We start from the raw sequence: 27,610 nt of genomic DNA, 5'->3' as shown, positions 1-27,610 counted from the left end.
GAATAGGTTGAGCGGTCGTGCACGTGTCTACCCACTGCTCTATTCTGCCTGGGCATTTCACAGTCATTCCTGGGATTAATGGCTGGACCACACCTTTGGATTAGTGATAACTTCTAAATATGAGAATTTATTTAACTCACTTATATAGCACCGTCATATTATTCAGCGATATAGATATATGTGTATGTATGTATGTACAGTATATATATATATATATATATATATATATATATATATATATATATATATATCAATCAGTATCATCACTGTCCCCATTGGGGCTCACAATCTAAAATTTCCTATCTATATGTCTTTGGAGTGTGGGAGGAAACCAGAGAACTCGTAGGAAACACATACAACACTGGGAGAACATACAAACTCCATACAGATATTGTATTTGGTGGGTTTGAATCCAGGACCCCCAAATTTGACTCTAATCATATGATTTCATATTATTCCCCCCAGGAGGAGATTTCTTCTGTACCCGTTGCTGAGCCATGTTGAGTAAACCTCATGGTATTATTGATCCTGCTGCTGTAGGAATTTATAACCCTAGAAGTGTCTTTTATGTCTTAAGGTTTTTCTTTCCAGATTTAATGAAAATTGTAGTAATTTCTAATGTATTCTGTACTGCAGAAATCTACTAAGACCCAGTCAATCTTCAGGAGCACACTGCCACCTTGGCAAGCAGGACACTGGGGATCGCTGCTGAAGATTGATTAAGCAACTCCTGTAAAGGACCACTCCAGCGAGGGTCTTTTAGTGCTGTAGTGGTGCTTTAAACCCAAGTCCCCTGCCCCCGGTCTTATACTCCCCCTCCAGCGTCTTTACATTTTTACTGTGCCATCTTGTGATCGCAGCTCCTGATTGGCTGGAAGTCAGAATTTACATCACAAGCACTCAATACAAGTCTATGAGAGGCAGAACGAGGCTCTCATAGACTTGTATTGAGTTGGACATCATGAAACTCTGGAGCTGCCGGCAGGTTACAAATCACAGGAGACCAAAGGGAGCCACTCTGTAAAAAGACGAAAACAGGTGAGTATAAGACCCGGGGCAGGGGACTTAAAGCGGCACTTCAGTGGGGAAATAATAAACACTGGAGTGGTGCTCTCCATACAACCCCCCCCCAGGCTCTTGCTACCTCCTCTGAAAGCAGCATAATGCAGAGACAGAGACCTTGATTCCAGCGATGTGTCACTTACTGAGCTGTTTGTTGTCATTTTGATAAAATCAAGGTTTTCTCTGCTGCAGATCTAGCAGTTATACAGAGCTCATGAATATGCTGGGCTACCTGCAGCAGCATAATGTAGAGACAGAGACCCTGATTCCAGCGATGTGTCACTTACTGAGCTGTTTGTTGTCATTTTGATAAAATCAATGTTTTCTCTGCTGCAGACCTAGTAGCATCTATACAGAGCTCATGAATATGCTGGACTACCTGCAGCAGCATAATGTAGAGACAGAGACCCTGATTCCAGTGATGTGTCACTTACTGAGCTGTTTGCTGTCATTTTGATAAAATCAATGTTTTCTCTGCTGCAGACCTAGCAGCTATACAGAGCTCATGAATATGCTGGACTACCTGCAGCACGCCAAGTATTCCTGTAATGATAATCTACTGCTGATTAAACAGTGATTTTATCAAAACTACACTAAGCAGCCCAGTAAGTGACACATCGCTGGAATCAGGATCCCTACATTATGCTGCTCTCAGATTTAGTGGCAAAAACCTGGTGACAGATTCTGGCTGTTGCATTAAGGGGTTAATCACAATCTGTAGCTGCGTCCATAACTCGTCCGTTCTGTTGTTATGTTTGCAGAACTTGCAGCCAGACAAAGTCGTCAAAATAAAGAGTAATTGATAGCGAGTCAGAGCGTTGGAAACCTAGGTGTAAACACAGCACAGTATTAAACGCCCCTACAGGAGGCTTCACCTCTCGCTGCACGGAGCTCTGGGCATCGGATGCTGGAGGGGACTCATCTACAAGTCACCGCGGAGGGACGGATGTAACAGCGCACTGACAATACCTGCTAAATGTAAGAACTAAACAATACATGCCATTAATTCCATTGAAGGGGCTGTCCATCTTTTTAGACAATTGTTGTTCTTGCTTAAATGCATGCATTTGAGGCTAAATAATATTTTTGCAATTGAGGTATATTAAAAAATTATCATTGTTTGATTTCTATAGCTTCTGTGGTACATTATCCTATTCTGACTGCAGAATGAGTTAACTGAGAATCAGTCAGTGAGTCTGCTATGACAGGGAGTTTGTAACTCTTTTTTAGATAATTTCTCACCACAGACCGCATCAAAGTTGAATGTGCAGAAAACGTCTGTTTTCTGCACATTCAACTTTGATGCGGTCTGCGGTGAGAAATTAACTAAAAAAAGTTACAAACTCCCTGTCAAATCGGACTCACTGACTGATTCTCAGTTAACTCATTCTGCAGTCATAATAGGATGATGTATCACAGAAGCTATTGAAATCAAACAATATTTTTTTAATATACCCCAATTGCAAAAATAATATTTAGCCTTTTTATTTATTGTTAATAAAAATAATATTTAGCCTTATTTATTGTTTTTTTAATTAAACCAAATTGCAAAATTGATTTTTAGCATTAATTAAATGCATTTGATTAAAAATAAAAAATAAAAATGGCCATACACAGATTAATGTTGGATCAGCTTGCTATTTTTCAGTGGGAGCGGTCTACCTTCTAATATGTAAGGGTGTCTTACCTCTTCCCCGATGTCAGGGGGGAGAAGGATTCAGTAAATCTGCTCGTATGGGGGATCGGCAGATATTAGTGTAGGGTAAACTTGAATGAGGTCACCTTGTTGTGGTAGGTGGGCTCTCATAATCTGATCAATGATAGTGAATTAGGGTCCAACCATTGGACATTTAATGTGAATGTGCACGTTGAGACTTATCATATTCTTCCTATGCACCATTAGGGAATATTTTCTAGTTTTATCCAACCTTCCTTGTCTTATGTTTATCCACTGGTTGTAGGATATACTGTATTCTGTGTTTTCTGTGATATAGACCTCTTGGCACAACACATTTCTAGTGCCACTGGCAACCACACCATAACACAGCAGAACCCGTGGCACGTACAACACTTGGCGTGGCGTTCTGCTACTACTTTCATCATTTCAGTTTAGACATTACTATCATAAGTAGGGATGAGTAGACCCATGGATATTCGGGTTCGCCCGGGCTTTAGTTACAAGTTTCGTTCGTTACCCGGATTCCGAAACCCATATAAGTCAATGGGAACCCTAACTTTGGTGCTGTAAAATGATCATAGCAAGGGCTAGAGGGCTGCAAAAGGAAGCAAAATGGGGTAAGAGCAGGACAATTGCCCTACAAACAAATGTTGATAAGCAATAAATAAATTAAAAAGAAAAATGATGTGGGGTCCCCCCTACTTTTTGATAACCAGCCAAGGTAAAGCAGACAGCTGGGGGCTGGTAATATCAGGCTGGGAAGGCCCATGGTTATTTGGCCCCTTCCCAGCCTAAATATAGCAGCCCACAGCCATCCTAGAAGTGGCACATCCATTAGATGCGCCAAATCTGGTTCTTCGTCCTGGCTTTTACCGATTGCCCTGGTGCGATGGCAATCGAGGTAATATTTGTGTGGTTAATGTCAGCTGTGAATTGACAGCTGGCATCAAGCCCAGTGGTTAGTAATGGAGAGGCATCTATCAGACCCCCCCAGTACTAAACACGCTTGTGAGAAATTCTGGGTCTGCCGCTGACCAGTCGTGACCTATGGAGCCTTTTTCTCAGGATTCAATGGGCGTCGTTGGACATTAGACCATTGGATTACGTCAGAACTTCGAGGATTTTTTATAATTAATAAATTGGTGAACAAGGGAATGTGGGGGGAGTGCTTAATCAAATCAACTATTTTTTTGCCGTATGTGTGTTTTTAACTGTACACTTGCCTGATTAGTAATGGGGGTGTTGGATAGACGCCTATCCATTACTAACCTCGGGCTTGATACCAGCTATCAATTCACAATTGATATCAACACCAAAAGTATTATCACCCCGATTGCCACCGCACCAGGGCAATCGGGAAGAGCCAGGACGAAGAGCCTGAATTGGCGCATTTAATGGATGCACAATTTCTGAGGCGGCTGTGGGCTGTTATTTTAAAGCTGGGAAGGGCCAAGTAATCATGGACCTTCCCATCCTGATAATATCAGCCCCCAGCTGTCTGCTTTACCTTGGCTGATTATCAAAAATAGCGTTCATCCTGCACCATTTTATTTTTTCTTTCTTATTTTATTCCCAGTGGCATCGAGGTATTATTGCAATTGGGTTTCATTAAAAAGTTTGCACCCTTTCGCTTTTAAACACAAACTTCTTTGTTTTGATGCACATTGCTGGCTGAAGAATGAGTTAACTGTGAATCTATCAGTGAACTCATTTGATGGGAGAGTTTGTAACTATATTATTTGTCTTTTACTGAACTTGTCAGTGCTTATTGCAAAACACATGAAAGTTAAGTTGAACTCTGATGTCAGAAATTTGAGCTCTGAAATAGTCATATAGAGTTACAAACTCTCCATAATGGATTCTCTGTTAACTCATTCTGCAGCCAGCAATGTATATGTAAATAGCTCTGAAAGGTGTTCATTTCCTTTAATTGTGGGTCCTGCCAAGAATGCTAAAGGAGTGCTTCACATTTACACCTGAGATCTTGTAACACTAATGAGTCACACGACATCATTGGGCACAATTTGTCCATTTTCACTTAGGGGTGTACTCAATTTTGTTGCCAGTGGTTTAGACATTAATGGCTGTGTGTTGAGTTATTTAGAGGACACCAAATTTACACTGTTATATAAGCTGCACACTGACACTGTACTTTGTATCTAAGTGTCAGATGTTCAGTGTTGTCCCATGAAAAGATATAATAAAATATTTACAAAAATGTGAGGGGTGTACTTACTTTTGTGATATGCAGTATACGGACTTTTCCGGATGCATAAAGCAGAGGGCTGCAACCCTTTAACCGTCCTGATCAAATATCAATTCTAAGGCGGGCTTTGCACACTACGACATCGCAGGTGCGATGTCGGTGGGGTCAAATTGAAAGTGACGCACATCCGGCATCGCATGCGACATCGTAGTGTGTAAAACCTAGATGTTACGATCAACGAGCGCAAAATCGTCATAATCGTATCATCGGTGCAGCGTCGGCGTAATCCATAATTACGCTGACGCGACGGTCCAATGTTGTTCCTTGCTCCTGCGGCAGCACACATCGCTGTGTGTGAAGTCGCAGGAGCGAGGAACATCTCCTACCGGCGTCACCGCGGCTTCCGTAGGATATGCGGAAGGAAGGAGGTGGGCGGGATGTTTACATCCTCATCTCCGCCCCTTCGCCGCTATTGGCCGCCTGCCGTGTGACGTCGCAATGACGCCGCACGACCCGCCCCCTTAGGAAGGAGGCGGGTCGCCGGCGAGAGCGACGGTCGCAGGGCAGGTGAGTGCATGTGAAGCTGGCGTAGCGATAATTTTCGCTACGCCAGCTATTACACGATATTGTACCTGCGACGGGGGCGGGGACTATCGCGTGCGACATCGTAGCATCGGCTTGCGATGTCGCAACGTGCAAAGCCCGCCTAAGGACAGACCATCAATCTTGAAGTCCTAGAGAAACTCTTATACAACATTGATGTCAGGGAAGTGTTAGGACAAACCTTTAGGATAATTTCCTTTTCGTTAAGATTGTTTCAAGTTAAGACTCTTTCTTGCTAAAATTTAAAAGGGATGAGAAATTACAGACTCAAATCTTGATTCCTTTCGTTTTAGATCCTCTAGCATTATGGACGCCACAATTGAGAGCAAGAAACTCGGAGCTGTGAAACTATCCCGTGTAACTTTTCGAGCAACTAATCGGGATAGTGATCCTGGGGGTCTGAAAAATGTAAGACCACAATTTGTTATGTGTGTATAGAACCTAATGTATTAATGTAGGGTTAGGGGGCTTTGTACAGGGGTCTGTGGGCTGTGCTAATTACATGTGGCGGCTGTGCAACTGTAGCACACATGGGGCAGGGGTTAAATGTTACTCCGTCGCCGGGCCGTTGATATCGGGTCTGGGGATGTCACGGGTGGCCCTGCCCGGCTTCGTGGCCCCGAGGTGTACAATAAAAGGGATGGATGGAGGATGGGTGGTAGAGAGGATGAGGGTAGTAGTGGATGAGGGTGAGGAGGATTCTCTCGTGACACCACCTGCAGTATGCGGCCAGGGAATTAGTCGCCGCTGTGGTCGCTGATCATCCGGGGAAGATGGCCGTAGCAGCAAAGATGGTTCTGCTCCCCACAGGTGGGGTGGGCCCCGGGGAGGATGATAAGGGGAGTAGTGGCCGTTGGCACCGAAGCGCACGGCAACGGCAATCACAAGGCTGACAGTCTCTTCGGTTCCAGGTGTTTTACTCACTATCTTTAGATTGACCGGGATGTACCGGTCACCGCCGTGTTGGGCTCCAACCAATCCCGGTAAGTCAGAGGTAGCCACCGGTATTTTGAAAGTGTCCTTTATAAGAGTTGCCCCTCCAGGAGTGAGGAACCCGGGCTGAGTGTCACAAGAACAGGTGTCGGAAAGTATCACATGGTCTGTAGATGCACAAGAGGGTAGGCGATAACTTGATGATCAATGGGCGTCCATCTACTAGGACCCCAGTGATCCCAAAATCAGGCCTCTGGAACTCCGAGAATTCGCATGCTTGACCTCCGTTCTATTCTTGGTCTATGGGATAGCTGGAGAAAGTTGTGTCTGTACAATTTATTTTGTCCTGCTATGAAAACCGATCTGCTGGATGATTACTGGATATGCACTTAGCCTTAGACGAATGTTGCCTGGACCCTCCAATATCGGAGGGAACGGCTGTCATCGGGGAAGAGATAAGGATCAGAAATGCCCAATTTTGGACTGATGATCCTTTTGTTCTTGGTGAGACAGACCGTCAAAGGAGTCTGGCAGGGGCTCGGTTGTAGAGGAGTTGGGGGCACATGACTTTTGGCGGAACGTTGGGCCGAATCATCCAATAATAACTTAAAGAGAATCTGTCAGGTGATTTCCTATTACAATACTAAAGGAGACCTTTGCGGATAAGTAAGTTTTATTGCTCTACATTATCCTGTTATTTTGTTGTAAGCTCCATAGAATTCAGTGTCTCCTGCACACTAGTCAAGTGTATGTAAATATAAACTGCATATGCCCTCCTCCCACCTCTCACCTGTTAGTACTGGCATCAGTGAAAGTAAATCTCAACTGAATTTGCACTGCTGCCCCCACCCATACTCCCTCCCACCTCTCAGTAGTGATAGTGAATGCACTGGGAGGTGGGTGGGGGGAGCAGTGAATATGCAAATTGTATTTACATACACTTGACTAGCAGCAGGAGACACTGAATTCAAGGGAGCTTACAGCAAGATAACAGGATAAGGTAGAACAATAAAACTTACTGATCCTGGAAGGTCTCCTTAAGCCCTAAGTGATTTTTTCCCTTTAAATGTGTGTGGGTCCTTTATGGAGTCCGGAAACATAGCAGACTCAAATCTCTAGAGGTTATTTCCTTGACATTGAGCCCAGTCTGAAAAGACAAACAATGAGCATTGGGCTTATCTCTCCTACCTGTAATAGAGGTCAGTGCTCGGTCACTAATTTTGCTGATGGAAATGACTTATTGTCTCTAAGTAATTAGGTTGTTTGGTTTTAATAACTCAATTAGTTTTGCATCCTGATCTTTTGTGTGCGGATGGAGAAAGATTCTGTCTGATATTTCGTAAGGATGAGTTATCGATGGGCATTTTACAGCAAACTGCAGCAACTTGTGGCCGTGCAGTTTTTTTTACGAATTTTTCAAAGAACGACAGATTGCTCTAATTCTAACGGGTGCAGTTCATATGAACGTACGCTTCCAAACACAATAGGGGAAGGCTCTCTCTACTACCCCTATGTGTATATTGTGATGTGGAGAATATTGCCGCTAATGCAGATAATGAATGATTCATCAGTACTTTGTCTGTTTAAGCCTGCAGTTGCCCAAAACACCAGGGGAACCGCAAATGTGATACCGCTGCCAAATGAAGGATCTTTAAAGCCTACAGAAACCAAAAAACCTACACAATCCATCAGCCTGTCCGGTCTCCTGGCTGCACAACGGATGACGCTGAGGCTTAAGGTAAAAAACAGTACAAGTAATGCAAATTATTCAATACTAGCTGTAGTATCCGGCGATGCCCGGGATAGTAACTGTCTCTCTCCCACTCTCCCCCTCTGTCTGTCTCTCTACCCACCTCTCTCTGTTTGTCTGTCTCTCTCTTCCCCTGTCCATCTGTCTCTGTCTGTCTCTCTCTCTGTCTGTCTCTGTCGGTTGTCTTTTTCTGTCTGTCGCTGTCTGTCTCTCTCTTTCTGTCTGTCTCTCTCTGTTTGTCTGTCTGTGTCTCTCTGTCTCTTTCTGTCTGTCTCTGTTTGTCTCTTTCTGTCTGTTTCTGCCGGTTTGTCTGTCTCTTTCTGTCTGTCTAGCTCTCTTTCTGTCTGTCCATCTCTCTCTGTCTCTAAATACAAGAATTGCCAGAACTTCCTAATCTTATAGTCTGAACTGGTGCAAACTGAACATAGCATACATTATCAAAAATAGCAGTTGCGCTGTTTCTCTCTCAGTTTGTCTCCCCTGTCTGTCTGTCTCTCTCTGTCTTTCTGTCTGTCTCCCTCTATCCGTCTCTCCACTGAAATCATATTACCTCACACATAAGCTTCTTATATTATGAATGTCCTTTGTTGCCTATAGCAACCAATCGCAGCTCCTATTAGTGACCAGGTCTATTGACTGTAATGTAAGCAGGTTTTTTGGTGAATTACTGTAAAGCGCGGGGTTAAATTTTCCCCTAAAACATAGTCTATGATGTTCCCTGAGTCAAATGGTGTGTCTGGTCAAAATTTTGTGATTGTAATTGCAACGATGCAGATTCCTTCAGCTGACATATACACATACATACCCACATACACACACACATGTACATACATACACTCAGCTTTATATATGAGATGTATAATCCAGCTTCTATAGTACTATACAAATACATGTTAAATCATACCTGTCATTTCTGGTGACTTTCCAGAATCATGTAGCTTACATGATGAATAACACTATTTCTGGCCAGTATATGACTGGTATTATACATGTTTCACCAATTGTCCCTCTCCATGCTCTCTCTCTAATTTCCAGTTGTCTCTGAGCTGGTGGATAGAGATTATCTGCTATGATACGGAGTATCATATGATGAGATATGAGCGATCCTGCTCTCTTGTCTTTATGCAGCACATGTACCAAAGCAGCAACATGGAGGACATTATACATCCATTATGATCAATCCAATATTTGGGATATAAAAAAAACACTTACTAGTAGGCAGCAGCATTGTCTGTAACTCTGCTTCTCTCGTTCACTCTGTTCCCCCCTCCGCATTAACTTTAATAGGCAGCTGTATTCTGATAATAATAATCTTTATTTCTATAACACTATCATATTCCACAGCGCTTTACAATTCAGAGGTTCACATAAAAACAATCATAAGTAAGAGTTATAGAAGATACAATAATTAAAGCAAAAATATTGACAACCCTGCTCATAAGAGCTTACAATCTACTGTACACTGTGTGCAGAATTATTAGGCAAACCAGTATTTTGATCACATGATGATACTTTTTATACATGTCGTCCTACTCCAAGCTGTATAGGCTTGAGAGCCAACTACCAATTATGTAAATCCGGTGATGTGCATCTCTGTAATGAGGAGCGGTGCGGTGTAATGACATCAACACCCTATATAAGGTGTGCTTAATTATTAGGCAACTTCTTTTCCTTTGGCAAAATGGGTCAGAAGAGAGATTTGACGGGCTCTGAAAAGTCCAAAATTGTGAGATGTCTTGCAGAGGGATGCAGCAGTCTTGAATTTGCCAAACCTTTGAAGTGTGATCACCGGACAATCAAGCGTTTCATGGCAAATAGCCAACAGGGTCGCAAGAAGCGGGCTGGGCAAAAAAGGCGCAAAATAACTGCCCATGAATTGAGGAAAATCAAGCGTGAAGCTGCCAAGATGCCATTTGCCACCAGTTTGGTCATATTTCAGAGCTGCAACGTTACTGGAGTATCAAAAAGCACAAGGTGTGCCATACTCAGGGACATGGCCAAGGTAAGGAAGGCTGAAAACCACCACCTCTGAACAAGAAACATAAGATAAAATGTCAAGACTGGGCCAAGAAATATCTTAAGACTGATTTTTCAAAGGTTTATGGACTGATGAAATGAGAGTGACTCTTGATGGGCCAGAGGCTGGATCAGTAAAGGGCAGAGAGCTCCACTCCGACTCAGACGCCAGCAAGGTGGAGGTGGGGACTGGTATGGGCTGGGATCATCAAAGATCAAATTGTGGGACCTTTTTGGGTTGAGGATGGAGTAAAGCTCAACTCCCAGACCTACTGCCAGTTTCTGGATGACAACTTCTTCAAGCAGTGGTACAGGAAGAAGTCGGTATCGTTCAAGAAAAACATGATTTTCATGCAGGACAATGCTCTATCACATGCATCCAACTACTCCACAGCGTGGCTGGCCAGTAAAGGTCTAAAAGATGAAAAAATAATGACATGGCCCCCTTGTTCACCTGATCTGAACCCCATAGAGAACTTGTTGTCCCTCATAAAATGTAAGATCTACAAGGAGGGAAAACAGTCCACCTCTCGGAACAGTGTCTGGAGGCTGTGGTGGCTGCTGCACGCAATGTTGATCGTAAACAGATCAAGCAACTGACAGAATCTATGGATGGTAGGCTGTTGAGTGTCATCATAAAGAAAGGGGGCTATATTGGTCACTAATTTTTTGGGCTTTGTTTTTGCATGTCAGAAATGTTTATTTCTAAATTTTGTGCAGTTATATTGGTTTACCTGCTGAAAATAAACAAGTGAGATGGGAATATATTTGGTTTTCATTAAGTTGCCTAATAATTCTGCACAGTAATAGTTACCTGCACAAACAGATATCCTCCTAAGATAGCCAAATCTAAAAAAACCCCCTCCAACTTCCAAGAATATTAAGCTTTGATATTTATGAGTCTTTTAGGTTGAGAAGATAGTTGTTGATCAATAATAAAAAAAATCCTCTTCTATACAACTTGCCTAATAGTTTTGCACACGGTGTACAATGGGGTGAGGTGGGGGTGACAGGAGATACAAGCACTTATTTACAACGACGGTCCAGCCATCTCAAGAAAAAGGGGGCTAGATAAGGCTGCACGGGCCAATCACCAGCCAATCTTTGTGATGTTTTTAGGTGCAGCAGAGTTTGAGGGAGAATTATGTTCTGAGAAATAGTGGAGGGGATATATGGTATTTTTTGGATTATAAGACAAACTTTTCAGCCCAAAAATTTGGGAGGAAAATGAGGGGTGCGTCTTATAATCTGAATGTTCCTTACTGGGGATGGTGGAGAGGGATCACAGGAGCAATGCCGGTAACGCTGTGTTGGTGCTGTGAGCCGAAAGAGCTTTGCTAGGGCTGCATGCACTGTGCTGGAGCTACGCTGTGGTGGAGCTGTGGGCGATGTGCTGGAGAGCTGCACTGTGCTGGAGCTGCCGGCGATGTGCTGGAGCTGCCGGCGATGTGCTGGAGCTGTGGGCAATGTGCTGGATCTGCACTGTGCTGGAGTTGTAGGCGCCATCCTGAAAATGTTGGCATGGTGCCCGAAGTCGGTGTGAGTGCAGATGGAGCGCTCAGCTCAAGATCTCATGTGCGCACCCTCCACCTCCAGGTACCATTTTCCTTGAGTCCGCTGTTGGGAGATCAATGAGCCGGAAGCGTTACTTGCGCAGAGATGAGCTGTTGAGCTGAGAGCTCCATCCATGCACGCGCCGATTCCGGGCGCCACTATTTGAAGTCTGCACCTCCGACATTTTCAGGATGACGCCCCCCAGCACAGCACAGTGCCCTTGCCCTCAGCCACAGCGTCCACAGCTCCAGCACAGCGCCCGCAGCACCACCCTATTTCACCACCGCCCTGGTCTCCTTTGACCCCACTCCACCACCGCTGCCACACGCCCCCGCTAAGACACCAACGGATTGTAACACGAACCCCATTTTTGTTTCCAATTTTTTCCTCTAAATTTGGGGTGCGTCTTATAGTCCGGTACGTCTTATATACCGTATTTTTCGGTCTATGAATTAATTTCGATTAAGGAAGGTAATAGGATAAAGATGTATTAATAATAAAGATGTATTTTTAGCGAGTGTCTTAAGCTGTCTAAGTTGTGGATCATCCTAGTTTCTTGGGGTAGAGCATTCCAAAGGATTGGTGCAGCTCGGGAGAAGTCTTGGAGCTGGGAGTTGGAGTGATATTCAGTGAGCTGCTGGTCAGTGTTGTCTTGAGCAAGATGGATTTTAGCGCTTTTCCAGACTGAAAAAGGAGTTCAGGAAGCAGTAAAGTGGCTCATGAGTGGAGGAAAAAAAAAGCAGATTTCTCTAAAAAGATATCTTACATTGTTTGTGATATTTTCTTGTATTAATGATTCATGCAAAGTTGGTTGAAAGTACGATGACCATTTTAAAAGGGTTTTGTCATGAAAACATATGATCACCTATACACAGGATATATGGAAACTTGTTGATCGGTGGAAGTCCAACTACAAAATGAGGCATAATTATCCGCATTGGAATGGAGCAGCAGTGCACATGCTCGAGCTCTGCTCCATTCAAACTTTATGAGGCTCCTGAGCACTGTGCTCAACTTTTTCCGTCAGCTCCATAGAGAATGAATGGAGCAACGGCTAAAAGTTCCCCATTGGGAATAAGAATTTCCTGCTTTGCCGATCGGTGTGGCCAAGCACCAAGCAGTCATTGATCACCTTTCTTGTGGACAGGTGATCACTTGTTTTCTTTGGCAACCCTTGTAAATAGAGATCCCTACGACATAGATAATAGGTACAATGTACAATAGGTAAGGTACAATATAATGCAGATACTGTAGATGACTACTAATGTCTGCTCAATTTTGGAAATAAACGGTTTAACTTGTAAAACTGCCCACATTGTCCATTGACATGATTGCTGATGGCTTTGTGGGTACAACCGCTGTTGATTTCCAAAATCACGCTGGGAAAAACCCAAGTCCATAGCTACATGTGACAGTCCAGAGCTGCATTTACAATTCTGCTGGCTTCAGCGGTGAATTCCCCCAGCATTGTTTGCTGGATTACTGTCTGTATAAGAGCTTGCCTGAGTGATTTACCGTCCGGAAAGAGTCGGCTTTACAACGTAAACTGTACAATTATTGCAAATAGGAAAGCTAACTATAATTGTTTGTTGACAAGCCTACTGACAGTTTCCATTAACAACTTGACGAATTGTGAATTCAGCTCTGGAGTACTATATGGGCTGTTTTTTCAGGGTCAGATCAGTACAATGTAAGTAATCCGCTGTAGCCACACTCGTCACCTACATTACATCTAATATATAAAGCTGTGTGTGTGTGTGTGTGTGTGTGTGTGTGTGTGTGTGTGTGTGTGTGTGTGTCCGCTGAAGGAATCCGCACCGTTGCATGTACAATCACAAAATTTTGCACAGACACCTCATGTGACTCAGGGAACGTCATAGACTGTGTTTTGACAAGAAAATATAACCCCGCGCTTTACAGTTACTTTCCAAAATAACATGCCTCTATTAAAGTGAATGGAGCTGCGAGCTACAGGCTATTAATAGGAGCTGTGATTGGTTGCTATAGGAAGAAAACATTCATAGTATAACAAGCTTATGTGTGAGGTAATATGATGTCAGTGGAGAGACAGACACAGATTGAAAGACAGACAGAGACAGACAGACAGGCACAGACAGAGAAAGAGGCACACAGGGAAAGAGACAGAGACAAACAGAGACAGATAGGGAAAAAAAAAGCCAGACAGAGACAGAAAGAAAGACACACATGGGGAAGGAGACAGACAGAGGCAGACAGGGAAAGAGACAGAGAGAGACAGACAAGGAAAGCGAGAGGCAGACGGGCAAAGAGGCAGACCTGGAAAGAGAAAGATGGGGAAATAAAGAGCGGGAGACAGATGAGGAACGAGACAGACGGGGAAAGACAGACAAAGACAAACAGGTAAAGACGGTGAAAGAGACAGACGGGGAAAGAGAGAGAGAGAGACAGACGGGGAAAGACACAGACGGGGAAAGAGACAGACGGGGAAAGAGACAGACGGGGAAAGAGACAGACAACGACAAACAGGTAAAGACGGGGAAAGAGACAGACGGGGAAAGAGACAGACAGAGAGACAGACAAAGAGTGACGGGGAAAGAGACAGACAGGTGAAGAGACAGACACAGAGAGAGACAAAGAGACACAGACAGAGACACGAAGATAGAGAGAGACAGAGACTGATACAGAGACAGAGAGATAGACACAGACAGACACACAGAGACAGACAAGGAAAGAGACAGACAAGGAAAGAGACAGACAGAGACACACAGACAGAGACTGGGAAAGAGACAGAGAGACAGTTACTATCCCGGGCAACGCCCGGGTACTACAGCTAGTTTTTATATAAAATGCTGTGTCAGGGTTGCATTTTTGTTTTTGCTAAGTATATCATAGATTCGTAGTCCAATGATCTTTTAAAAACTCGCAGATAAAATGACTAATTGTGATAGTGATGAATCTGTTTCTGAAAACCGTTACAGAATCAAGCAGCTCTAAGAAGAAAGGCGCGAGCCCGCACACCAAACCGCAAACCCATCCCTATCATCAATGAACAGGTAAGGACTTTCCTGCGAGTCACCACTTTCTCTATATAACACAACCCCATTAAATCACACATCTCGTTTCTGAACAACCGCAGTGGATAATAATAGTGTTTTCTCATGGATGGAGCAGAGATATAGATCAGGGTATCTAGTTCCAATGGTCCTTTTTTAACTGGCACCTGAGTCTCGGAATTTAAAGGGTTATTTCCAAAATTGTAAATTATATCCTATCCAAGGGATAATTTTCTGATCGTAGGGGTACTGAATGTTGGGATTTCCAGTGATCCCAGCAGGAGGATCAAATGGAGAAGAGATACGCCAGGTTGACCTCTGCTCCATTCATTGTCCATGGGACAGCCAGAAATAACGAAGCGCTGCACCCGGCTTCCTCCAATGAAAGGAGAGGAGGTTGGGCATGCACTGCATACAAGACAAGGCTACAGGGCCAGTTCTTGGGTTCTAGAGCTCCATTGTTAGGATCACTAGAACTCCAAGCAGTGGATGGGGATAACATACAGTGATGAAAGTAAGTATTTGATACACTGCCGATTCTTATCATATAACAGAGAGTGGTAGATAGGGATGTCAAACCGCGCCACTGACTCAGCCGATCCAGGAGATTATGGATTGATGTTGCTTTTATTCATTACACAGATCAAGTCAACGCGTTTCGGGGGTCGCAGCCCCCTTCATCAGGACAGACTGGCAAGCAAAACAGTCTGTCCTGATGAAGGGGGCTGCGACCCCCGAAACGCGTTGACTTGATCTGTGTAATGAATAAAAGCAACATCAATCCATAATCTCCTGGATCGGCTGAGTCAGTGGCGCGGTTTGACATCCCTATCTACCACTCTCTGTTATCTGCCAATTTTGGGTCCGCTGCCGTGGCTTGGATTCTTAACATGCTGTTATAGGCGTTGTGACTCTCACAACCCCTATAGGTGAGTAAGTCCACCCTCCGTGTTTTTCCCCCCATTTTTCTGGGGTAAGACCCTATTGCGCTTCTCTTCCACAGTGCTTTCTTTGATTCTTATCATAGGTACACTTCAACTGTAACAGACAGAATAAAAAAAAAAAATCCAGAAAATCACATTGTGTGATTCTTAAATAATTAATTTGCATTTTATTGCATGAAATAAATATTTGATCACCGACCAACCAGCAAGAATTATGACTCTCACAGTCCTGTTATTTTTTTCTTTAAGAATCCCTCCTACTTTGCACTCATTACTTGTATTTATTGCACCTTTTTGAGCCTATTACCTGTATAAAAAGATACCTGTCCACACACTCAATCATACTACAACCTCTCCACCATGGCCAAGAACAAAGAGCTGTCTAAGGACACCAGAGACAAAATTGTTGATCTACACAAGGCTGGGATGGGCTACAGGACAATAGGCAAGCAGCTTGGTGAGAAGGCAACAACTGTTGACAGAATTATTAGAAAATGGAGAAACACAAGATGACTGTCAATCTTAATTGGTCTGGGGCTCCAGGCTAAATTTTGCCCCGTGGAGTATGATTTTTGAAATAGTCTGACTTTGTGTAACTCTCACAGCCAGGGTAGAGGCAGCGAGCGGGGTTAGTGGAGCCACTGGACAACAGGGGGGACCCGGGCTTACCCCTTAGTGGGAAGGGCTTAACTAATTAATGTTTATGGCACAGTATTAGTGGGCAGTGGGTCATACGTGTATTCAAAGACTACCAAAAAGAGAGTATCCTCGTATCTGCCAACTCTTCTGGAACAACTGTGGGGCTCCTAGGAAAAAATGGAAAACCTCCGGGTTTGGAACAGTTGGCATATACACCCGGAAGCTTTCCTGTATTTGGCTACAGGATGCTCCATTATCAGACGGATTGCACATGCAGGAGAGGGGATCGCATTATACAAAAAATAATTTACTAATATGGGACCTCTCTAAATGGTTGGCAAATACGAGTACCACTGTGCCATGCACCACCTCTGCACCAGGCATAACAGTATACCACCTATACTCGGTGTCCACTGATGCTGTTGTACAATAAAGTAAATACAGTTCACCTCGACAATCAAGTTCACAAAGCAAACATTGAAGGAGATGTAGCTGTTTTCTTCCGTCTGCCGCTGAACAGCTCAATCACTATTTGTACGTTGCGGCACAATGACAATGATCAACCGCATTCCACAAAGCGAGGGAGCGCCCGCTGTTTGACCGGTATAGAAATGTGGAGTCAGATGGCATCAGCGGTGAAGAGTGTTTGCACGAGAAGTCCTCATTACACGGAACAATTATGTACACAGTAGCCGCCATTTACTTCTACAATGTACGGCTCAAATACAGAAAAGGCTGAAAATATTACAAAGGAAAAGGCTTCAAAACTGCAACATAATATCTGTGCATGGCTGGAAATACAGGATCACTAAGTAACATCACAGCGCTCCCTTTTCCAGGCCTGACGACATGATACAGACCGGATGACGGTGAGCGTCAGCGTCCTGTGTTACTCCAGAACTGTAACTGTTAATCATAGTAAAAATAAATAATTTTTCTTCTTCTTTCAAAAGCCATAACATTAGATGCTTTGGAGCAATTGGTTTTAAATGGGGACTGTACCTTTTAAATCTGTAGAAAAGCGTGAACTTGCTGTTGTCATCACTCAATTGTTAAACTACTTTTGGTGCAGATATGTCTTGAGCTGCCTATTTAAAAACAAAGGAAATAAGTGAAACAGCTTTAGTATCACTCTGCCAGCACTATTAGGCTGTGTGCACACGTTGTGTTTTTTACCGCGGAAACGCTGCGTTTTGAACCGCAGCGTTTCAGTGGCAAATTGCATGCGTTCAGCTTTCCCAGCAAAGTGTATGGGAAAGCTGAAAAATCAGTGCACACGCTGCGTTTCTTTCCGCAGCGTTTTGGATGCCAAAAATCGGTGCGGAAAGAAAAGCAGCATGTCACTTCTTTTGTGCGTTGTGGCTGCGTTCTCTCCCCCATTGAAATCAATGATGTGGGGTCAGAACGCAGCTACACCGCATGGACCTGCTTTTTTGTTGCGGTCCGCGGCCTTTGTCGGCACGCCAGAACGCAGGCATTTACCTGGAAGTGAGGTCAAGAGGTTTCCTGTTGACCTCACTTCCTGGCAAAGCCCCCGGTGTCGCCGAAGTGCCCGCCCCGACCCCCGACCCCCCTCCCGAAAATCCAACATGGCCGCGCGCACAGTAGTGCACCGGCCGCCCTGCTCCTATGATTTCTGTCGCATGTGCAATAACACATGCGACAGAAAACGGTTCCCCAGGCCCTGCCCGTTCACCCCAATTCCCCCCGGTGTCATACATACCTGTCCGGTCGCAGCGCTGATCCCCCGCGGCCCCCTCCTCCTTCACAGTGCACGCTGGCCGGTCACATGTTCCGAGCAGCTGACAGCCAGCACAGTGTTCAGTGTGAGCTGCGCTGGCTGCTGCTGCTCGGCAGTCTGCAGCTGTGACCCGGGGAGAGTGGGTGCAGATTTTTGCACCCACTCTCCTCAAATGGAGGGTCTGCCCTCCTAGAAAATGGGGGATACGTTCCCTGAACGTGCCCCCATATTCTAGAAGGTCCAGAGGCGACGTGGGACATCCAAATGGATTTCTGCGGACCCATTTTTTTTTATTAAATTGGAGAACAAGGGAATGTTTTGGGGAGTGTTTTTTCTAATAAAAAATTTTTTGTTGTCTTTTTTTGCTTTTGTTTACTGTCAATTAGTTATGTCGGGTGTCTGATAGACGCCGTGACATCACTAATTGCTGGGCTTGATGCCAGGTGACATTACACATCTGGTATCAACCCCATTTATTACCCCATTAGCCAACGCACCAGGGCGCGGGATGAGTTGGAGCGAAGCGCCAGGATTGGCGCATCTAATGGATGCGCCACTTCTGGGGCGGCTGTGGCCTGCTATTTTTAGGCTGGGAAGAGTCCAATAACCATGGCTCTTCCCACCCTGAGAATACCAGACCTCAGCTGTCAGCTTCACCTTGGCTGGTGATCTAATTTGGGGGGGACCCCATGTTGTTTTTTTTTTATTATTTTTATTTATAAATAAAAAAAAAAAAACCTGGGGAGCCCTCCAAATAGATCACCAGACAAGATGAAGCTGCCAGCTGTGGTTTGCAGGCTACAGCTGTCTGCTTTACCCTGACTGGCTATCAAAAATAGGGGGGACCCCACGCCATTTTTTTTTGTTTTTGTGATAAAAACTAGGCTAGGCACCCTTTAGTGCCACATGAAAGGTACTAAAGGTGCCAGCTTAGAATATGCAGGGGGGGGTGGGACGTTGTATATATATTTGACCTCCATTGACGCTTTTTAGGCTGGATGCCCACAATCGGGGTTTGCAGCGTTTTGGGCGCAGATTGTTTTCCCTGCGTCCATGACGCTGCGTTGTGCAGTAGAAGCACAGTGGAAGGATTTTTAGAAATCTCATGCCCACTGTGCTTCTCTTCTCCGCAGCATAAACCGACCGGTGGCGCAGCTTCCCGAGCCTCAGCATGTCAATTTATGCTGCGTAGATGAGTGTTCTCTGCAGGTAGCATAGAGCTCCACAGCGGCCTGAACCCAAATCGTGGGCATGGGCAGCTGCGTTCTCCCGTGGACAACACTCACATCTCTGCAGGAAGGCTGACACTGTGTACTAGACGCCGTGTCGCTGGATCATGGCCACATAGCCTTAGGCCTCTTTCACACGTCAGTGATTCTGGTACGTTTGTGCTTTTTTTTAAACGTACCAGAATCACTGACATACGCAGACCCATTATAATGAATGGGTCTGCTCACACGTCAGTGATTTTTCACTGCACGTGTCTCCGTGCAGCGTACCCGCGTGTGCGTGATTGCCGCACGGAGACATGTCCATTTTTTTCTGGCATCACTGATGTTCCACGGACCACGCAGTGGTGTGGTCCGTGAAACACGTGCCAGAAAAAAACGTGCTTTTAAAATAAAAATCATTTTAACTCACCCGGCTCCAGCGATGTCCTCTGCAGCCCGTTCTCCCTGCTACTTCTGAGCCGGCTCATTATTGTCGCGCATATTCATGATGTGCGACACAGCCGACCTGGAAGCAGCTGCTGCGGGGGTCAGCGCTGGCCGGATGCTGCACCGCGGGAGCGATCAGCACCATGGAGAGCGGGAGCGGGCACAGGTGAGTTAATCTCTAAGTGCAATCACGGGCCACGGAGAACGGAGCCCGTATTGCACTTAGACAACCCATGTGTGCCGTGATTCACGGCACACGGAGGGACATGTGCGTGTTTTACACGCCAGTGAAAAACGTCAGTGTTTTTCACTGATGTGTGAAACAGGCCTAAAAGTGAGAATATTGTTGCTACAGCAACATTTTGGGTGAAGTAGCTGTGGATTCAAAATGCTTAATATACTCCTGAATAAAATCCTTGAGGGGTGCAGATTCCAAAATGGGGTCACTTGTGGGGGTTTTCTGACATATAGGTACCCAAGGGGCTCTGCTAATGTGACATGGTGCGCAAAGTTTATTTCAACTTTTCCAAAATTCAAATGGTGCTCCTTCCATTCCAAGCCCTCCCATTTATCCAAACAGAATGTGGGGAAGGAAATGACATCACAGGTTTTTTTTTCCAAAGGTCTGTGTTCAACCAACTTTATTAACACTGACAAGTCTTAAAAAACGCACCTAAAAAAACGCATGAAAAACGCATGAAAAACGCATGCGTTTTCGATGCGTTGTTTCTCAAAAAGCATTGTTTACTATTCTCCCCTCTGCCAGAGGGTGCGTTTTTTTCCGCGCGGAAAAAAAAGCAACGTGTGCACATACCCTTAGAGCTGGAACGTCTGTTTCACTTCTCCGCATACATTGCTTCAGCCAATAGCTTATCTCTCTTGAACTGAAAACCCACCTCTGTTATGCTCATGTTCAATTTGATAGAGAGGCAAACAAGAGCAGAAACAAAGGCCTGCCCCCTGTTTATAATCTGTCTCAGCTGCTGGATGCAGCTTGTACCTGGATATATTGGACACAAGTGTAGTCTTGATTCTCACGTTCATTCTTTTTAATTCGGCGGATAATTTTTAATCAGCATTCTGCCAGCACTATTAGAGCTGGAACTTCCACTTCTTTCGCTTTCCAGCTTGCATTGTTTCTGCCACTATTATTATAGCGCCATTTATTCCATGGCACTTTACAAGTGAAAGAGTGTATACGTACAGCAATCATTAACAAAACAGACTGGTATAGGAGGAGAGAGGACCGCCCGCGAGGGCTTACAGTTTACAGGGAATGGGTGATGGTACAATAAGTGAGGACAGAGCTGGTTGCGCAGTGGTCTACTGGACTGAGGGCTATTGTAGGTTGTAGGCTTGTTGGAAGAGATGGGTCTTAGGTTTCTCTTAAAGCTTTCCACGGTAGGGGAGAGTCTGATATGCTGAGGTAGAGCGTTCCAGAGTATGGGGGAGGCACGGGAGAAATCTTGTACGCGATTGTGGGAAGAGGAGATAGGAGAGGAGTAAAGAAGGAGATCTTGTGAGGATCTGAAGTTGCATGCAGGTAGGTACCTGGAGACTAGGTCACAGATGTAAGGAGGAGACAGGTTGTGGAGGGCTTTGTATGTCATGGTTAATGTTTTGAACTGGAGTCATTGGGAAGCCAGTGAAGGGATTGGCAGAGTGGCGAGGCTGGGGAATAGCGAGGGGAGAGGTGGATTAAGCGGGCTGCAGAGTTTAGGATAGATTGAAGGAGTGCACGAGTGTTGGAAGGGAGGCCAGAGAGCAGGAGGTTGCAGTAGTCGAGGCGGGAGATGAAGAGGGCATGCACTAATGTTTTTGCTGATACTTGGTTAAAGAAAGCACAGATCCGGGAGATATTTTTGAGTTGTAGTCTGCATGAGTTGAAGAGGGCTTGGATGTGTGGCTTGAAGGATAGAGCAGAGTCGAGGGTTACTCCAAGGCAATGAGCTTGTGAGACAGAGAGTGAGCAACCATTGAGTTTGATGGAACGGCTTGTTGGAGGAGATGAGTGAGGAGGAGGAAACAATGAATTCTGTTTTGTCCATGTTAAGCTTTAGGAATCACGCAGAGAAGAAGGATGAAATAGCAGACAGACATTGTGGAATTTTGGTTAGTAGAGAGGTAATGTCAGGTCCAGAGAGGTAGATCTGTGTGTCATCGGCATAGAGGTTATACTGGAAGCCGTGGGACTCTTTGAGCTGTCCCAGGCCGAAGGTGTAGATGGAGAACAGCGAGGGTCCAAGAACTGAACCTTGGGGGACACCGACAGATAGGGGTGAGATGAGGAAGTGGTGTGAGAATGGGAGACGCTGAAAGTTCGGTCGGTTAGGTATGAGGAGATCCAAGATAGGGCCAAGTCTGTGATGCCCAGAGATGAGAGAATCTGTAGTAGGAGGGAATGGTCTACTGTGTCGAAGGCAGAGGACAGGTCCAGGAGGAGGAGGACACTATCCAATGGCTTATCGGACTTGAACTGAAAACCCATCTCTCGGTTATGCCCAAATCCAATTTGACAGACAAGAGAACAGGCGCAGAGACAAAGACCCCCGCCAACACTGTCTGTAATCCATCTTGGCATCTCTGCTGCTAGATACGGATTACACTTCACAACAGGCACTATCCAAAACGTTATACAGAAGGGAGAAACTTAGTGGGGGTGCTTCAGAGAGGCTTTTTTTAGGGTAAGGCAGGATCATTTTAAAAAATTTTGATAAATTACAGTACAATTAAAGGGGTTGTCCAACATAACAAAAATGTTTGCGTTTAAGCTAATCTGTGCTGTATTGTCATATTAAACACCCCTACATTGTTATTTTTTGTTTTCTAACTTTTGTTCCTCTTGAATTATACCTTTTTATTCTCTGCAGCTTCTTGTTTACATTCAGCTCCAGCAAACATGATAACTTCCTGTGCTGAACCTCTCAGTCACAGCTGGCACCGCCCGGCTTCACTGTCCAGCCCCACCCCAGTGTCCAGCCGCACCCTCTGCCCACCCCCTGCACACACATTCCCTGTCAGTATATTCTGCCCCAGCACCTGACCTGGTATCACTACAGCATTGCAAATAACAGCCCCACATCGGGCTCTGCACCCCACACCAAATCAGGCTCTGCACCCCACACCACATCGGGCTCTGCACCCCACACCACATCGGGCACACACACACACACACACATCAGGCTGTGCACCACACACACACACACACACACATCAGGCTGTGCACCGCACACACACACACACACACACACACTTATATAATATACATTATCCCCCTCATGCACTCTCTTCTCTCCCACTGCACTGTCTCCTCTGCCCCCAGCTCTCCCCTGTCTCTCACCCCCATGAAGTCTCGTTTCTGCCCCCCTGCTGTGTCACCGATGATCTCTTCTCTAGCCCCCCACTCTGTCAGCCGTGGACGCTCTTCTCTGCCCCCTCCCCCCCTGCGCGCTCTCCCTTCTCACTCGTGCAGCATGCTGTCTCTTCTCCGTGCTGTGATGATTGCAGTGTCCCATACAGAACTCAGTGCTGTTGTTCGCTGCTGTCAGGTGACATCCCTGCTTCTGACTGTATTCAGAAGCCAGGAGCATGGGAGGCTGCAGTCATCAGAGACAGTGCACGGGGGAGGGGGGGTCACAGTTGCCCGGGCACCATACAACATAATGAGCTGAGGACACTGTTGGGCAAACAGCGCTCACAGTGTCCTAGACAGAGAGGGCAGCCCTGTGTTTGTCCAGCACATACAGTGCAGAGATAGCAGCGCACAGGGAGGGGGCGGGGCTCATCGCACTGTACAGCCCAGCAGGGCGGCAACATGCAGTGGCAGATTTGCATGTCAACATGGGCCTGCCCATGTTGACATGAAATGACCGGAAGTAGCAAAATCACAGCAGGAGCAGTCACATGACCGCTCTGAGCCTGGGGAGAGGGGCTGACAGCGGGGCAGGTAAGTGCTCACTATCTACTTACCTGCCCCAATGTAGCCCAATAGTGTAAATAATAAAAAAAGCAAAATAAGCCGGATAACCCCTTTAAATGTTAAATATGTGAACATGAAATATATATTATAATGGAAGGCTTCACTTTACCTTTTTTAATGATGTTTTTATTATTAGGTACCTGCTGGCTCTGCAAATCCTCCGCAAAGATTCCCATATTCCCTAGCGAAGGAACTTATCCAGGATTTTTTAGCAGCAAAGCTAAGGAACGTGACCTACGACCCAAGTACGTCTGCTGACCTCACCAAAAACTTGTGCGAAGACATCAAGAAAATGGTCCGCAGAGTCACGCCGCCGCGATACAAACTCATCTGCAACATGGCGATCGGGAGCAAGAACCGAGAGGACATTCTGATGACCAGTCAGTGTCTATGGGACTCGTACTCTGATAACGTCACCTCCTGCAGCTTCCAGAACTCCACCATGTTCTGCGTGGTGACAGTGTATGCGGTGTATTATGAGTGAGGATGTAATGGACTGTATACAAGACCTCAGGCCCTATTCAATATGGCCGACATACACGATGGGGCAGATTTACTTATCCTGTTGATACAGCGCAGACCAGACCATCTGAAAATGCCCCAAATTTATCAAAATGGCCAATGCTGGATGATACATTTAGTGCATCGTTACACACTTATTGTCTAACTTTACAACACTTCTAAATTAGTCTAATTTTGTACCAATATTTCTTTTGCCAAAACATTAGCACATCTTAACCCCTTCATGATGTGGCCAATTTAAATTTTTGAGGGCTCCCCCCCCCTTATACCCAGAGCCATATTTTTTTGTTGCTTTTTTTTTATGGGACGTGGTGTACTTTTAAATGACACCATTCGTTTTACCATATAGCGTACTGTAAAACAGGGAAATAAAATTCCAAATTGTGAAAAAAAACTAGAATTCTCCCATTAATTGTTTTCATAGTGTACATTTTGTTGTAAAAATGACCTCACAATATAATTCTCCTTATCAGTACGGACTACGGCAATACCAAACATGGCCAGATTTTTTATTAATTTTAATGGTGAAAAATAAAAAATCAGACATTTGTAAAAAAAAAAAAAAAACAACAAAAAAATGGAGGGGTTGTGTCGCCTTTTTCCAAAAACCTTTAAATTTTTATTTTTTCCGTTGCTGGAGCTGTGTGATGGCATATGTTTTGAGGGGTGAGACAATGTTTTTATTGATACCATGTTGGGATAGATATGACGTTTTGATCAGTTGTTACAGCATTTTTTGTGGTATTGCAGAGACCAAAAAAAATTTAATTTTGGTGTTCTTGAATTTTTTTGTTTACAGATTGTATCATTTTAATATTTTGACAGATCAGACTTTTCTGAACATGGCGATGCCATATATGTGAATTTTTTATTATCTTTATTATTTTGATGGTGCAAAATGGGGGTGATTTGAACTTTTATAGATTTCTTAATTTTTAAAAATATAAAAAAAAACATTTTTTTTTTTACTTTTCACTGTATTAGTCCCTGAGCTGCAATCGACTGATCGCTTGTGCTATATCCAGTGATGTCACAGCTTTGCTGTATATAACAGAAATCACAGTCTCCTTTGAAGCCCGGCCTCGGGCAGAGCTTCAGAGGAGCGCAGCTATGAAAATCACGGTCTTCAGCTGATCTCCTCTGTCATAGCAACCCATCAGTGACCCTTGATTACGTCACGGGTGCGCCAATGAGCACTTAAATGGTGCAGCGGGAGTTTGACAGCGGTATCTACCAGGTTAATAATCATGGCGGAGCTCCGCCTCCACCTGCAATTGTTAGAGGCAGGTCCTGGCTGTAACATACAGCCATTACCTGCTAAGTTTGGGGCTGGCTCACCCCGCTCCATACACCCACTTCCGATTTGCTGTACATGTATGCCAGATGTCGTGAAATGGTTAATGAACCGGAGACTTATTTGCACTTTTGTTTTTTTTTCCCCCAAGAGTTTGGGAAAAAAACCCCTGAAAAACATGGCGTAAAATGTGAAAAAAAAATATTAAAAATTGCAATGCCACCATTGTTTTTAGGTTTTGTTATTGTAGCTTTCATGATGCTGTGAAAAATGGCCAGATAAGTGTTCAGGTCAGTACAATCACGGCAATACCAAATGTATAAGGTTTTACTCTATATTTTATTGATCAAAAAAAATTAAAGATTTTTGTAAAAGAAAATTTAGTTGTGTCGCCATTTACTCAGACCATAATTTATTTTTTTTCTTTTCAGTTTTGATAGTTTATTACATTTTTTTGTGGGGATTTCTTTATTTTTCAACTGGGAAAAGGGAGGAAATTCTCACATCTTTTGATCATTTTCACTATATACTGCCTAACATGGTGAAAATGAGGGCCAGTCACAGGCTGCGCTTCACAGGAGGCCCAAGATGGCAGGAACACAGGGCCTTCAGTAAGCTGCTGGTTGCCATGCCAACTCCTTCATACCCTGCAATTGTAGGGAATGGAGGGAGATTGATGGACGCAGATGCACACAAGCATCTGCAACCAGTTCATGTAAATGCCGCTGTCACTGATTGACAGCGACATCTAAATAGATTAACAGTCATTCTGTGTTAAGAAGGGCCCTTAAACGAGGGGTCGGGAACCTTTTTGACAGAGAGAGCCATGAACACCACATACTTTAAAATGTAATTCTGTGAGAGCCATACTCATCAGGGGGAGCAATGGTGGTGCAGTGGCTCAGAAGGTCCCAGGAGGCAGGGTAGGCGATGCTGCGGACACAGAGGAAGGGGTGTCAGGGCTGAAGATGGTCAGTGTGCGGAGGGTCGGCGATACTGCTGCGTGCTTAAGGGGTGTCACAGCGGCGGGCGCCATTGATCTGCTGGCGGGCTGCTTTGAATCTCCTGCAGTTGAAGAGATCGACTTCAAGAAAATGGCGGCAGCACATGCGCAAATCAACGCGACGGACGTAAAGAAAATGGCTGTGGAGTCTTATCTGCTCAAGAGCCGCCTCCGCAGCCATTTTCTTGAAGTCAATCTCGTCAACTGCGGGAGATTCAAAGCAGCCCGTAGTCCGGCAGCTACTACGGGCTAGCCGCCGCGACACCCCACGAGCCCACATTATCGCCGACCCTGCACCACCACTGCCACCCCGGTAAGCCATATGTGGTCTGTAAGACGCACCCCCATAATTCCCCAGTTTTGGGGGGAAAAAGTGCGTCTTACAAACCGGAACATACGGTATTTTTTTTTTTTATTAAACATTTGTCTACGAGCCAGATGCAGCCATCAAAAGAGCCACATCTGGCTTGCGAGCCATAGGTTCCCAACCCCTGGTTTAAACCAAGCACAGGCACTCTGACTATGAAATTGGCTGCGGCGAGCACAGCCTGGGTCTGTTCAAGTGACTGTGGCGGAGATACTAGGCAGAGCTGATTTTGGTACCGCGATTAGTCAACAGGGTCCAAGGCGCCGTTGCTTACACCGCGGCAACATTTGTTCCCTTAACGATCCTCAACTACATTTCAGAGGTACTGAACAATCAGAAAATGGCCTCTGGTGAAAGTGATTTTGGAACCAGTGAGAGTCCTAGACTTCAGACTCCCCTCTAATTACACATTGTAGGGCTAATTTAGGACATCAATGATATTTGCCAAAAAATTCCTCTAATTTTGTAGTTATTTTTCTGCATACCTGTAAATTATGTTCTCCTGCATAAGCTGAATACATTATTAAATAGATCACTTAGACCGGATGAGCCTGTGAACTTACTGTGAAAATCCATATCAGAATGACTATATAATCGTTCCTGAAAAGTTTCCTTGACTAATTAACCTC

At 44.8% G+C, this 27,610-nt stretch overlaps 1 protein-coding gene across 1 annotated transcript; it reads left to right on the top strand.

Annotated features, from left to right (window-relative positions):
- The first annotated feature begins 1,863 nt into the window (after positions 1 to 1,863).
- LOC142249417 (dynein light chain Tctex-type 4-like) lies at positions 1,864 to 25,930 on the top strand. The gene is made up of 5 exons (XM_075321071.1): positions 1,864 to 2,040; positions 5,843 to 5,957; positions 8,071 to 8,220; positions 14,760 to 14,834; positions 23,932 to 25,930. Exons 2-5 carry the CDS (start codon positions 5,856 to 5,858, stop codon positions 24,277 to 24,279), a joined length of 675 nt encoding a protein of 224 aa, XP_075177186.1. The 5' UTR covers positions 1,864 to 2,040; positions 5,843 to 5,855; the 3' UTR covers positions 24,280 to 25,930.
- Positions 25,931 to 27,610: the final 1,680 nt, after the last annotated feature.

This window comes from Anomaloglossus baeobatrachus, chromosome 8, assembly GCF_048569485.1.
Source record: "Anomaloglossus baeobatrachus isolate aAnoBae1 chromosome 8, aAnoBae1.hap1, whole genome shotgun sequence".
NCBI classification, from domain to species: domain Eukaryota; kingdom Metazoa; phylum Chordata; class Amphibia; order Anura; family Aromobatidae; genus Anomaloglossus; species Anomaloglossus baeobatrachus.
The sequence above is the reverse complement of the archived record's forward strand: the minus strand, read 5'-3'. Positions and strand labels throughout refer to the sequence as shown.